The sequence below is a fragment of the Melospiza georgiana genome, chromosome 1, assembly GCF_028018845.1.
Source record: "Melospiza georgiana isolate bMelGeo1 chromosome 1, bMelGeo1.pri, whole genome shotgun sequence".
Lineage (NCBI taxonomy): Eukaryota > Metazoa > Chordata > Aves > Passeriformes > Passerellidae > Melospiza > Melospiza georgiana.
The window spans coordinates 18,621,867-18,637,149 of record NC_080430.1 but is presented as its reverse complement, the minus strand read 5'-3'; the positions used below and the strand labels follow the sequence as shown (position 1 = coordinate 18,637,149).

The 15,283-nt window shown below is 44.2% G+C and overlaps 1 protein-coding gene across 1 annotated transcript; it reads left to right on the top strand.

Annotated features, from left to right (window-relative positions):
• The first annotated feature begins 1,274 nt into the window (after nucleotides 1–1,274).
• Nucleotides 1,275–11,672, top strand: MSRB2 (methionine sulfoxide reductase B2). The gene is made up of 6 exons (XM_058024256.1): nucleotides 1,275–1,536; nucleotides 1,629–1,906; nucleotides 2,855–2,961; nucleotides 3,931–4,007; nucleotides 7,946–8,093; nucleotides 10,621–11,672. Exons 2-6 carry the CDS (start codon nucleotides 1,684–1,686, stop codon nucleotides 10,726–10,728), a joined length of 663 nt encoding a protein of 220 aa, XP_057880239.1. The 5' UTR covers nucleotides 1,275–1,536; nucleotides 1,629–1,683; the 3' UTR covers nucleotides 10,729–11,672.
• Nucleotides 11,673–15,283: the final 3,611 nt, after the last annotated feature.

Below are 15,283 nucleotides of genomic sequence, written 5' to 3'. Positions count from 1 at the left end.
AGAACTGTGTTGGTTGAGTTCCCACTGCCTCAAAACTGCTGCATTTTGGGAGGGTGCAAGTAAAAGAGACCTGCAAGAAATACACTGACAGTTCATTTTTTATTTAATTTTGTCTTTAGAAAAAGCACCAGTTAAATTGATGTCAATTACATGAAAACATGCAAGTTTCAGGAGTAACTACTTTCTCTCAGCCTCCTTCATTTCTCAGATAATTCAGGGAGAACTCTATTGATTACCTGTCCTCCTCAGGAGCAAACACCATCTGAGTGAGATTAAGACCAGGAATGTGAGGGAAATGCCTCTTTTCTACAGAACTGGAGACAGAGGCTGGGAGTTACACCGTCACCTGCTACCAATTTCTAGCCCCAAGCCACTTGCCAGAACTGGGGACGCATCAGACTGGGCCTCTCCTCACCAAAGGCTCCCTAACCTGTTCTACCTCCCTCCTGAACCATGGCTAAATGACTGAAATAAGATGCCATAGGGGCAAGCTAGAAAGTGTATGGAAAGATCACAGGATCATCACTTGCCAAAATGGGTGAACATGGAAAAATGCTGTCCATCTGCCTATAGCATGGATGCTGCCTTCTGCCAGCACCAAAGTGGGGTGGCAAGGCCCTCTCCTCCCTGCCAGCAGCACTGCTCTAACAGCCTGAACCACAGTCCTGAGGACGCTCAGGCATCACACCTCCAGGGTTTTCATCCAGGTACTCTGCCTCCACTCCACCGTGTGTTATTGCACAGGACAAAGCCATAAATCAGCCGTGTGCCCTGCTCCCCCTGCAGCACGGGGGAGCCTCGCTGACATCCGTGCTGTGCTGCAGTGCTCTGTGGATCCCAGCAGAGGCAGTGATTGCAGCTGCAGTACTGATCAGATGCTATGTTGGATATCCTCAGCTGCCATGGAACTCACTGTCTTAGGCATAAGGATGGTTCAATACAAACGTGTATATGCAGGACTGATTACACAGGACTATTTTTTAGCTTTGGTTTTAGAATTAGGCTAGAAGAACTAGATTAAAATTAAAGTTAATTTATTATTAGCTTTATTATTAGCATCCTTATTAGCTTTGTTGTCCAATGTAATCAAAACCCTTCCCCATTCTTCTGAAATTATGAACTAAGTCCAAATCAGAAATTAAATTATTGGAAGAGAAGCAGACATTAAGGCTTAATCTAGAAAACTAACTTGTGTTTAGATCTACCTTTAAAGGATGGGCTGCCAAACTAACACACGTGTCCGATTACAGGTATATTTATAGGCCAAGCCAAGGCAGCTGTGACTGCAAATCACTGCAGGAAAGCGTCAGATGGCACAAAGCAGGAAAGCCTCAGCACAGCTCCTTCGCCATTCCTCGAGCAACAGCGCTGAGAGCAGTGCCTGTAACACACACCCAGGACAGCAAGAGCGCTTTTGCATGCAAGTACCAGACCTGTTCTCCTTAAAAACAACCTAGAATAGCTGCAAGCAAATGTCTCAACAGGATTTTGTTGCGTTTACGGCTGCAGCGAGTGCTCATTTTTAAGCTGCTCTGGGTAAGAAGTGATTGAAACCTTTACCTGCAAATGCTGCATCGGCATTTAAGCGGGTGCTTTACTCATAGCTTTTATGAGGTCTGATTCTTTAGGTGGAACGCAGGGATTACACACGGCCGGAATCTTTCCCGGTGCCGCCTCGCTGCTATGGCGGCTCGTCCGCTCGGGAGGATGCTCGGGGTGATGCCCGGGAGGATGCTCGGGAGGATGCCCGGGAGGATGCTCGGGGAGATGCCCGGGAGGATGCTCGGGAGGATGCCCGGGAGGATGCTCGGGGAGATGCCCGGGAGGATGCTCGGGAGCCGCCGCCCGCTCCTCCCGCTGCGCTCCCCGCTGCCGAGCGCCGCCCGCGCTGCGCACAGAGACACAGGTACCGCACGGGGAGAGGAGAGGAGCCCCTGCTCGCCGGCTCCTGGCCGCTTAGGCAGGGCTGCGTCAGCCTGCTGTAGGTTTTTGTCTTGAACTGGCCAGCTAAGCTCTAGGTTTTATGGTTAAACTATCACGTTCAAATTAATTTCCCCCTGCCCCCAGTCTCACTTCTACCTTGCAAGGGATGAATTCAGGTTCGTTCCTCAGGAGCTGATTGTTTATCAAGGATCCTGTGCTGATGGGAGACAGGCTGGGAAGCAGTTCCCCCCCTCAGGCTTTTTGATTCGGAGAGTATTAAACTATTTTACTCCCTGTTTTTCAGCCAGTCTATTAATTCTTTGCCAATCCCATACCACCACAAGTGTTCTTGGTGTGTACAAACTCACAGGAAGTGTTGCTGGAGGTTTGCACCATGATGGGCGACTTCTGCTCTGCTGTTGTGTGTCCCTCACTTAACTGTGGCCCCATTTCTCTTGGGCTGTAGGTGATGCTTTCTTCCAGTCCTCCTTCTTAGCACCACTTTTCACTGGGGCCTGTGGGAGTTGCCAGTGTTCCACAGCCCACAGATGAACATTACTTCCGGTTTCTAAGGGTTTCTAAGAGGTTTGCCAAACCTTTTAGTGCTATCCAAGAATAAAGAAGGAGCACTGGCAGACCAGAGGTTATCCTGAGCCAGGACAGAGGGCTGTGCTGGGGAGTGGGTGGTACCTGGGCTCAGAGGTGCCCATTTCCTTTACAAGCATTCCCAAGTGGTTTGCTGGAGCAGCTCTCTGGATGTAGCACTCCAAATGGAAAGCAGATGCCAAGTCCTGCACGTGCCCCTGCCCCTGAACTGCCCTCTGTGCTTTGTCTGTACCCACAGAAACTTTTGGAGAACTGAGATGATGATGGAAAGCATCAATGGAATCTAAGCTATCTGACTAAACTATCTTTCCATATCTAATTGAAGACACAGGTCCCCTCACTAAACAAGCTCAAGCAGCTGCTGCTACTGACTGGAAAAAAAAATTGACTCCGGAGCAATTCTATGTGACACGAGAAAAAGGAACAGAACCGGTGAGCAGAAATGCTGATGCTGCCCAAGAGTGAGCCACCTCCTCTGCCTGCTGGGCACAGAAAACCTGCCCTGGGGAGCTCTCACCACTCCCTTTATTCAAGGACTTCCCCTGCCTTCCTGTGGATGAAAGTTAGACTCAACATACGGAACAGGGTGGATTTTGTTCTGACCCAGACTGTTTTGCAGATGAAAAATATTCTGCATTCTTTTCATATTTTATTGGATTTTTTTTCTGGGATACTTTCCTGCCAGATTAACTGTTTGCGTGGTGAGAGTAGAGGCCTGTCCAGAGGGCAGGGAGATCCTCAGATATTTTTATCCTGTAGCCTCCTTTTTATGGCCATATGTAGATTAGCCATGGAAATCTTAAACATAGCACTCCTTTCAAGGGATGGCTTCTCCCTCAGGTGCCAGATCACCCACCCACATGTCCCCACATTTCCTCCTCCTGGGAAGGAACCCATGTAGCATTGTGGGTGGAGTGCTGGCTGTCCCTAGCCCAGAGACAGGACTTCTGCACACATGGAGCATGTACCTGTGATCTGTGCCCAAATCCATATCTGTAAAATAGGGATCCCAGTACCAGACCATGCAGGGAGGAGGAGAATCTCTTTGTAAAGCCACTTTAAAGTTGTGGCAGTCCATAGCAGAGCCCTGGCCTTTGGGATACTGCACATCTCACCAGTTTCTTGGAGGTCATGACTCCATCCTTGGTACCTGGATGATTTATGGATCTGACTGGTGTCAAAGTTTGTGGGGGTAGGGGGTAGTCTTCACTGCTAGCCCAAAGGCATCCTCCCCTTCATTTTTTCAGGCTGCTAATGTTTGTTCTTCAAAGCCCCCCTGCAAAGCCTTCTTTTTATGTTTTTTCTCCTGTTTTGAATCTGATTCCTACATGCTTCTTCCAGATGGTGAGCTTTTAAAGACCTACATTATTAACTTCTCTTTTTTCCTTCCTATTTGAAAAGCCATTCAGTGGGATCTATCTGAATAACACAGAATCAGGAATATACTGCTGTGTGTGCTGCAATGCCCCCCTCTTCAGGTAACAGCCTCTGGATTTCCCAGCATCTTTTAACATGTACTGATTGTGGCAGGAAGGGCAATGTCTTTTCATGGATGGTATGGAAAATGTTGGTCAGAAGAACAATCCCTTGGTGCCCAAGGGCTGTGTGTAAGTGTTCCAGGATGCCTGTGGTGGCACAGATCCATGGTATGCCTTTTCCTTGAGCTGATGAGGATTGCCCATGGCCGGCACACAGCTTCAGGCTGCAGTCTGCCTGTTTCTCCTGACACACTTCCTTCTAGTTGATAATAATTTTCTGGTTAAAAGGTCCTTAAGCCACAAGCTGCTGCAAAATCCACGTATTTATGCATGAGTATCACTGTGTGTTTGCTCTGTTCTTGTGCTCCTCCATACTCATCTTCTGCCACTCGTGCTGCTGGGCTGGAGAGGCCTTGGTCTGCCTTTGTCTGCTGTTGTGTTGCTCCCATTGCTGGGTCCCTCACACTGCAGTGAGACCTTCTCTCCACCCCCACCCCCTCCTTGTTCCCTAAATTAAATTCCACTATTCTTGCCTTTTTGGTTACATCTATTTTTTGAAGCCTGGCTGTAAATGATTGCACAGTTAACCTCTGTGCTCTTTACAACGCTATGTATTTTGCAACTTCATTAATGTCTAAGTAAAAGGAAATAGAGTGCCTTGGAGTAGGATGTGCAGAGAGTGCTCTGTTCTCTGTAACTGAACAAGGAAAGACAGTTTCTCTTATTTTTGGTCTAGAAAATAGTCCTTATTTATTTCCAACTGAGAATTGAATGAAATGTGGCTGATTTAAAGGATGAATCACAGATCAGAACTTCAAATGGGATGCTAAGGATCAAGAGATCTGGATAGTAAGAAAGGAGGGGAAAATGTAATTAATGTATTGAAAATAAACCTAAACTAAGCAATTAAATGAAAATTCTGTACAATTAGTTTTCCTTTGGCTAAGTGCTGAAAACTATTGTTATGCAAACATGCATTTACTTAAATGTATTATTTTCCATAGAGGTTTGCTAATGAATACTTCCAAATAAATTAATTTCTAGTGTTTGCTCAGCATCACAAAATACTCTGAAGAGAAATATAAAACCTAAAAACCTCTGGAAAATTCAGATAAATTAGAGAAAATGTAAAGTACTAAGCTATGGAAGAGTTCCTTCCATTCCTTCAGGTTTTCCTTCAATTTTGGCCCCTTTTATATTAGACAATTGATATTGACAGGCCAACATGAGGAGAGACAAACACTGGAGGGAATTGCTTCTGTTGTTAAACTGGTAACAAAACAGCAATATAACCCAACAGCCAGGCTGCCCTTTGCACTATCCAGCTATCAGGGAATATAAGCATTTTCCTTTGCAGCACAAGATAATGCTAAGCCTCATGGACAAAACAAGGCCAAAGTTTCTGGAAAAAAATCTTGTAGGAAAAAAGGAAACTATTAAATGTGAAAAATCACCTGAAAACATATTTTCCATGGAGATGTTGTGCTGTGGAGATCACAAGCAATGAGGGGGAGAAGTGGTATTGGATAAGAGATTCATTCATCATATTTATTTTTTCCTAGTCCATTAAAAATGTTCTTGTGAATTTTTGGTTTTTTCAAATGCATTAGATCAATAGCTGCGTGTAAGCACGAAGTATTTCTTCCTTTCTTTGAAACATGCGTGTATACATTTAAATCATAATTTAGTACCTTCTGCTACCAAATATACATTTGAAAGAGTTGGAAATACATGGAACAAACCCCTAACCTTTACAGATAGCAATTTGTGGTGCTTTAATGAAATCTCAAACCTTCATCAAACCATAAACCTACAGCTGAGATTCATACAGCAAAAAGCACTTTTTAGAATTATCTGGATTCCATCCAGGAAAACTGAAACAGGGATCAAAGTAAATGACATGTGCTGGAGGAATGGTGTGTTGAGGTCTAATCTAATGCATATGTTTAGGGAAAGTCCATTTATCCATAAATTAAGTGGTGAAATACTTCAAAGGACAAATATGATCTTGAACAGCAATATTTTTGGGTACTAAAATGTTTCTATTAGGGAGTCTAAGTGACATTACTCTTAATAAAACCACACAGAGACCATTTCTGTTGAGAGCTAGTTTAACAGCTCAAAAGATTGTTCCTTTAGCAGTGGAAAACATCTACAATAAAGTTAAGTATTGTGAGTGGCATGTAAGGGACAGAGTCACTCAGGGTCAGATGCAAAACCCACACAGTGTTAAAGACCTTCCTCGACTCTGTGGGTTTTCAAAGAGGATCTTTGTATCTATGTGTGAATAAACAGAAGGATTCCTGTGTAAAAAAATAAAAGAGTTTTGATAAAAAGAAACAGGACAGATGTATGTCAGGGAAGCTCAGAAGTCATGTACGGATTTGTGTCCCTCAGGTCATTCTTGGGGACTCTGTGGCTGGTAGGGACAGTGCTCCTGTGGGTTTGTGGCAGGGAAAGCAGGGAGCCTTCTTGAGCTGGAAACAAACAGGCCTGGAGCCCTGAGGACCTTGGTGCACAAACACAGAGTCTGCAAACTGCATTTGCTTCAGAGCAGGCTGCTCCTGCGCTGTGCCCTGTTTCTCTCCAGCTTTATGGAGAGGAGGGAAGGAGAACATTTCTCATGGCTATCTGTGTGTTGATGTAAGGCACTAAGCAACAGCCCACACAAAAACTAGCCTTTGGTCATTCTGTGTTACCAAATCCTCTTTTATTTCCACAGCTGCATTACTCAGTGACAGCTCTGTACAGATGATTATAAAAATGCCGACTCATGCACTGCTCTTTGGCTTGGATTTTTAAAGCTTTTTGTCCAGTTTGTTTGCCTTATCTTTCTAAAAGGCACTGCAATTAAGATTTTCAGTTTTTTCTTTGCCGTGTGAACAACGCACCAAAATATACATGATGTGTATTACATACTTTGTTTTAAATTCTGTCGTAGCTAACCTTTCAATCCCCTTGATCGAGCTGCTAGTGGTGCTGATGTCTCCATCCACCACTAGATGCCAGTAAGAGCATTGGGTTTGCAAAACTGGGAAAAAACCATGAGAAATCGTGAGGAAATGGTTGTGGTGAGTCTCCAGATCACTAATCTGAGAAGTATGTGAACCTATCTTAATTTCTTGTTCTAATTCATGCTAGGTCCCTCTTTGATGAGAGAAGGTTCATATTGCTGTCAAAACTTGCACAATTTTAAACAAAAGGGATTATCTCATTTCTGTACCAAATCCCTAAAATGTATTTTGATCATATTTGCCAACACACTCTGGGTTTTAATACACAGCTAAACAGGGCTGGTCACCCTGGATGTTAACAGGGGCACCCACAAGCTGACAGTCTGTTGTACTGTTTCTTATGGCTGCCATTATCTCTTGGGAAAAGTAGATCTTTGTGCTGTGAGGATTTGTCATTGGTTGATTGATGGTTTGAGCAAGGCTCTGTTTGATTTTCCAAACCAGCTTGATGGCTGACTGCAAGACAAAGCCTCCATCATCATCAGGCACGAGCCTGGTCTGGTGGGCCAGCCCAGCCTTTGTCTACTCTTCATTTCTTCTTGCAAACTCTCTTCTCTGGGACTGCTGGATTGAGCCAGGCTTCAAACTGCAGCTCTGTAGGTGTAACTCAGCTAAACACTACAGCACAATGTTAGTATAGCACAGTTGTCAGGAAAAAACTCCTTTTCTAAACTTTATAAATAACAACTTGACATTGAAATAGAAACAGTGAGACAAATTCTCCTGTTGTGAGCTGATTGAGAATTCCCTTTGGAAGAGAGCTTCCAGCACAGTTTGATGCCCATGAGAAAACTTCTACTGGGCCAAATATCAATATTGGTACAACACAGGAATAAGGGAAGAAACCAATGTTCTTTAATAGAAGCAGACTCTTTTGTAACATCTCTGCTATTAACTAACAAGAAGATCTGGTTTCCACTACAGCTCAGAGAAGAAGTACAATTCTGGCACTGGATGGCCATCTTTTTCTGAGGCTTATGGTACTTGTGGCAGAGATGAAAGTAACACCAATATTGTGAGACGACCAGACAACTCCCTGGGGTTAAGAAGAACTGAAGTTGTCTGCAAACAGGTATGTTTATTTTGGAGATGATACACAAAGACACAAAACTTAGCAGACAAGTTTTCTTTGTGCCCATGAATTTACCTAAATGAATCTACCTAAATACAACAGTGAGAATTACAGTATCACTGGAGCCATTCTTTCCAAGTCTGAGCTGAAGAAAAGTGTGTGACTGGGGAAAGCAATTGTGTATGTATAGCCAAAGGCTGGAGCTCACAGAGAAAATGTACTCAAGGTGTGCTGCAAGGTGTGACAAGAGATGGTAGAAGAGACTGAGATAGGGTCCATGCATTTGGCCCATCATAGGGACAGTTCTTCCTCCTTCAGCCTTACTAAATATTTGCTGTAGATGTTCTTAAAATATTCAGAGATTGAGACACTAGCCCTTGAAACCATTTGCGGCCATTGCTATTTGTCCTGCAGGGTGGAAGCTGTGCTCTGCATCTCCACAGCTATTTTCTGTGGATTCTCTTGTTTCACAAAAGGTACCCTTCTCTTTTTTCTAGCTATTTTGACTCCCTCAGTCATTTTCCCTCCTCTTAGTCATCTCTTTTCTAGACTAGAAAGTTCCAGCTCCTTCAGCTGCTCCTTTTTATGCAGTGCTTTTTAGTGTGCTCGCCATTCTGTTGCTCTGTTCTGCATCCTTCCCAATTGACCCTTTTCCTTCTTGTAGTAGAGTGCAAGGTTGGACGCAGCTGGGCCCAGCCTGCAGCAGGGTTAGAGGCTGTTCAGGTGTGTTAGAAATTATGTTCCTGTCCTTACACCTTTACCTTTCCACAGACATATTACACAGACACCGATTTATTTTGCAACCTGCTGTAATACCCAGGTTCTTTTTCTAAGCAACTGCCACCTTTAACCATTTCTTCCCAAGCCTGAATCTTTTTTTTTTTACTTATGTTAAAGTATAAAAGTATGCAATTGAATTTAATGAATTGCATCTTGGATTTGGGGTTTTTTTATGTCTCTCTGTGTCTGTTTTTGTAAACTGTTAAGATTGTTAATACTTCCTTCAGTGTGCTTGCAGCAGGCTTAGGTACCTCTGCAAATGTAACCAGAATTTGCTGCAGCCCTTTATCTTAGAAGTGTTCACATTTGCAGCCATATGCAGCAAGCACCTTCAAGAACCCCAGCTGAAGACATTCCAATTTTATAATGTCACTGATAGCTATACTGTGTCTAATATTTTCGTGTCAGTAATTTGAGAGGGGAATCCTCAGTTGATCTGTGAGAATGACCTACAGTGACTTACTAACTTGAAATTCTCATGACATATTGAGATGTTTAGATCCTCTCATTTATTTCCTATACTTTCTGGTAATAATACCTTTTGAATGTCTCTTCTGGGATCTGCTTGTTTGGGGGCAGATACTTGCCCACTGACAAAATGTGACTCCTTGTCACTCCCCAGGACTCTCCCACTCACACAACTCCACAGTGATTTAATCATGGAAGTTTCTTAATTCAGGATAGCACAGTAATAATAATGTTGGTCCATAATTCCAATGATAATAATGCAATGACAATGGTTTCTGGTCACCAGCAGTGCTGCCCAGGGCTCAGTGCTGGCACAGCTCTGTTCAATGTCTCCAGCAATGATCCACGTGAGGGGATCCAGGGCACCCTCAGGCCCTGCAGACACACTGAGCTGGCTGGGAGTGTTGAGCTGCTGGAGGGCAGCAAGGCTCTGCAGGGGGATCTGCACAGGCTGCACTGATGGGCAGAGCCCAGAGCTCTGAGGCCCAACAAGGCCAAGGGCCTGGGCCTGCTCCTGCCCCTGCCTCACAACAACCCCTGCAGCTCCAGCCTGGGCAGAGTGGCTGCAAAGATGCCTGGAGGGAAAGGTGCTGGGGGTGCTGCTCAACAGCCCCTGAACATGAGCCACAGAGTGCCCAGGTGGCCGAGAGGCAAATGGCATCCTGGCCTGGCTCAGCAATGGAGTGGCAGCAGGGCCAGGGCAGAGATCATCCATCCCCTGCGCTTGGCACTGGTGAGGCCACACCTTGAGTTCTGTGTTCAGCTTTGGGTCCCTCAGTTCAGGAAGGACATTGAGGTGCTGGAGAGAGTCCAGGGAAGGGCAATGGAGCTGGGGAAGGGTCTGGAGCACAACTTTGATGAGGAGAAGCTGAGGGAGGTGGGGATGCTTAGCCTGGAGAAAGGGAGGCTCAGGGGAGACCTCATTACTCTCAACAACTGCCTGAAAGGAGGGTGCAGCCAGGTGAGGGTTGGGCTCTTCTCCCAGGCAATGGAGACAGGACAAGAGGACATGGCCTCAGGCTGTACCAGGGAGCTTCAGGCTGGACATCAGCAGGAACTTCTTCGTGAAAAGGGTTGTTAAGCATTGGAATGGACTGCTGAGGGAGGTGGTGGAGTCACCATGCCTGGAGGTGTTCAAGAAACCACTGGACATGGCAATGAGTGCCATGGTCGTGATCAGTCAAAGATGGGCTCTGTGAATAAGAGGTCTTTCCCAACCTAAATGACTCTGTCATTTTGCAGCAATACAATAATAAAATGGTAATGATTTCTGTTGCAGTGTGATGCCCATCTAGGCCATGTGTTTGATGATGGACCCACACCTTCTGGGCAGAGGTTCTGTATCAACAGCATTTCATTGAACTTCAAACCAAGCTCTGGTCAGTGAGAGGTGGCTCTCTCTGGCTTCCAGAACATTCTTTCTCTGCTCCTACAGCATGCTTGTGGAAAACTCTCATTTAATATATAACTCAAATTTTAGTATTTATGCTGTAGTAGCTTTGTTTCCCAGCTGTTATCATTGTTGATAAAATACATATTTTTGTTTTAACTCTTTGGCAGTCTGTCTTTTCATTATTAGTGCGGTGTGTTGATCTGCTTATTGTATTTTTAATTTAAAAAAATCTGTGCATTAGTTCACATTTGCAGCTATCATCATTATTTGTATTGAGGCTGTGAAATGAGGTGCTCTCCTGAACCTGACTGCCTATTCTGAGCAGTAGTTGTGGCACTAAGAAACACAGATGGACATGGCTGATCATGGTAAACTCACATTTCTATAAAATCATCATATCCTTCTAAAGGGAAGCAAAAAATAACATGAATCTTCAAATAAGGTCTGAGGGGTTTTTTTCCCATGATGTGAGAGACCCTTAGCTGAGCCAAGTGACTTTTCAGTGAACCCATAAAAGAAAAGTCCTGAAGGAGGACCTAATTAAAACTATTTCAGGCAATGGAACTAGTGGAGACATGAAGTCTTTCTTCTTTTAAATCAATTATTTTGATTCTGTATCCAATAGCAGAGTTGAAATAGGGTTCCTCCAGAAACTTCTCTTACAGCAATTAAATGATAATAATGTAATGATATGTGTAATATTTGCAGACTTCTGTTATCACTTATGTATTTCAGAATCCAAAAATAAAAATCAATATGGAATTTACTGTATTTGGGGGAAATAGATCAGCATTAAAAAACCAGGCTTGGTAAAGTGTTGCTTTTGATGCCTTGTCTGTTCTTGCTTGTACAAGTTTGTAAATACTTCTGCATTCTCCCAAGCATTGTCATTATGGTTTGCCCTAAAAGCAAAATAAATCCTATGTCTGTTAAATTGAGCTTTCCTTCCTTCAGAATTTTTTCCAGGGAAAATAATCTCTGACTCAGAACATCAGCTTCACTAAACTGGCTGGGTTTAAATGCTTCCCTGCTGAGAGTTACTAGGCAACATCTCATTTGGCTTTACCTATAACAGCCTGTTTCCACTCTCCCCACTTTGGTTGCCTCAGTGATAAAAAGGGTGTGTTCATTTACTAGTGTAGTCTTAAAGCTCTTTAATGTCTTCAGAAAATGGACCTCTACTGCACTGAATTTATTTCTGCTCCTTCCATCTTGGAGCTCTGTGGTTTTTCATTCTCCTCTGCTTTCTACAGGGGAGCTCTACAATTCCCTGACATCATAACTCTACAAATCCAAAAACATCATAGAAGCAATGATCACTACAGCCAACCTAAACCAGAATGGCACAAAGCCCACCAGAGGTGTAGGGCAGCATGAGTGATTGGTGCTACTGATTTTATGCAGTGTCTGAGCTGGTGCCAGTCCCATTGCCATCAGAGGTGTCTGTTAACAGCACTAACACCCTGCTGCTGTGCCTGTGCTGCATCCTGCTCTGCCTCTCAGTGCTGCCCTTGCAGCACCCACTGTATTTTCTGTCTGCTCTGGCCAGGCTGTGCATGCCCAGCCTGCTCAGGTCTCTGCTCTCAAGGGTCTCCACAGAAGAAATGTACAGAAATCACAGTCTTTGCACTATCTGAATTCACGTGCCCCCTTATCCTGATATACTTTCATCCACTGTTTGTATGTTTCTTTGTCTTAAAATCCATTGCACCGCAAATGAAAATGTTATTTTACCTTTAAAGGCATTCTTTAGTCAGGCAGCCTCCTCTCCTCTCCCTGCGTTTCCCAGCACAAGAGGGTTCTCTCAGAAAGGGGGAAGGTTTTCCCACAAGGACTGCTGTGTTCAGCCAAGTGCTGGTGGAAGAAGCCAGCACCTGCCTTAGAAGAGTAACATTTGGGGTGACACTTAGAGGAGTGACATTTGGCTGGGATACCAATGGAAATGCTCCTCACTTCTGCAAGTGGCCTGAAGTAGAACAGAACTGGCAAAATACCTGGTTTTTTTCCTGCCCTTAGAGATTCCAGGTCTCACTGACACCTTTTACAAATTTAAATGCCATACAAACAAAACAGACCATGAAGCTGACATAACAAGTATCCACACAGACCTACATGCAAACCACACTCAGTTTAGTACCTTGGATGGGTGGACAAGGTTGGTGGAGATCAGCTCTTAGTAAACTGGCAAGTTAGTGCCTGCTACTCACAGAGGGAGCTTGCCAGAGCAGAGAGCACATTTATTTCACACCTACAAAGATCATTGTATGCAACTGCACATTTGGGGTTAGCAGCATGGAGCAGGGTGACCTGAGGAAAGAGTCCTGGAAGGCCTCAGTTCAGCTTGTGCAGTGTTTCTGATACACAATCACATGAGCAGATCCACAGCTCCAAGACCAGCACTGACCTGCCCTGCACTGGTGTGGCACCAAGCAAACACAGCAAGGTCCCACTGAGGGGGGAGTCAGAGATAAGCAGCCTTGTTCTGCTTCATGTGAAACAGGGGAAAAGGGGGAATTTGAGCACGTGTGTAAAATCAGAGCAATGGTACATGGCCTTCCAGTGCCATGTAAACTGTTGGGCACTTGGGATCTCTGACCAAAAGCTCTTTGGGGCAGGGCCCTTCATTGTCTTCTGTGTCTGTGGTACCAACCACACCAGCACAGATCCCAGCTAAAGGCCCAAAGTGTTATAAGATAATGAAAAATAAAGACCAACAATAATGGAAGTCATTATCAAGGAGTATCATGGGCTACAAGAATTTCCTCATGTGTCTGCAATTACTTTGTTCCACCATAGTGAACAAAGAGCAGTTGCTTTTCCAAGTGGAATGTACTCTGCCAGGCAACTGCAGATTTATGTTCCATTCTTCATATCTGAGGAGTTTTTACCATGGTTATTTCATTAATTAGTTTCAATGGTAATACTTTTTATCCCATTGTGGTTTTAAATAGCCTGCTTATAAACCCTAACTGAGGTTTCTATGTAATTCTTAAGAGATTTTTACATATTAAATAAACTATTTAATTACTTTCTCAGTCTTTATAGCATCTCTACAAGGCAAGTAACTATTCCCTCTTTTGCTGAGGGAAGACTTGATGAGAAAAATTTATTAGCTTGCTCAAGACTTCAAATTAAATTTGCAGCCAAGCCAGAATTAGACTCTGCATGGCTCAAGACAGCATCCATGTCTTCAGACCCTACTTTTTCTTGGTAATTGATTGTTTAGGGGGGAGAGCATGTCTATTGCCATAAAAGAGGAAGTAAATTTAGCATATGTTTGCTAAGCTATGGTGTTAACACCAAGTCTAAGCCAACACAGGCAACTTGGCTCATAAAGAGAAACTTGACCTCTTTCCTAGAGCAAATGTGATGAGGGCTTGGTTAGAAATTATAGAATAAAAGAGAAAAAAGAGGACAGAAGGAGCAGGTTGTTCTTATATTACTAGAAACTTAACTCAGAAGAAAATCAGAATGGGCAGAAATGGGCAGAAGTCGTAATGCCCATTATTTTAGCCATGTATCCACAGAATTGTAGTGGTGCTCTTTTCTACTGCACCATGCTGCAAATCATTTGGACTCTTTTTAATGCTTGCGGACAGCCTAGTCTGATTTTGGTCAGAGCAGGAAAAGAAGGGAGACTACTGTCAGTGCAAACACAGGATTTTTGCCACCCCTAAACACCTCCAGCATAAAGTGGCTCAGGAGATAGCCTGCATGAGAAGGAACTGGAAAAGTTTCAGCTTGAGTTTTTCTTTATTTCTGAGTATTTAGCTGGTACTCCTAAGCATGTTTGTATTTTCTGTTCTTAAACTTTAACCCTAGTGTGTAGAAGGAATAAGTCCTGTGACATGGCTCCACTGCCTCCTCTTTCATTCACTTTATGGAGTTCTGCACCGGGCAGTGAAGTGTTTTAAACCTTACTCCAGGGCCTGCCCCACCTCCTGCCATAGCCGAGGGATGAGCTGATGGTAACACAACGCTCACAGCATGTCATGTGCTGCTCAGCACCTCGTGGATTTATTCCTCAGCTCTTCACACACAAACGGTGCCTCGCCCCAGCGCTTTGAGGTGGTGCTGAGCCACACGTCACAGAATTGGAAGCTGAGGGACAGCTGTGGGAAGTGACTCGCCCGCAGTCCCCTGGGGCAGGGCAGGGAAATCTCATTACAGAAAGGGTTCTCAAAAGCTCTCCAAGTGTGAGCTGCTGCCAAAATTCACAAAGCCAAAGCAGTTTAAAAGCAAAGCGCCTTATTGAAGAAGTGCCCAGATTTTTTCAAGACTAAAAGAATTTGTCTCAAGGCAGGTGTGTCTATGGGGACTGGTTTTAGTAGCACTGAGGAATTTGTGTGGAAGAGATTGGCGGCTTGCCACGGGGCAGAAGAAAGAGAAATGCATGCCCATTATTGCGCCCCCTTTTACTGTCTTCTCTTTTGTTGTGATGTTATTTTTTTTTCTGTTGCTTTGTGGTGTTCTTCCTCGCTCCTCCTCCCTGGGCTCTGGGTTTCTTTACTGCACTCACCCTCACCTTGTGCCTGACCCTTCCCAGCTC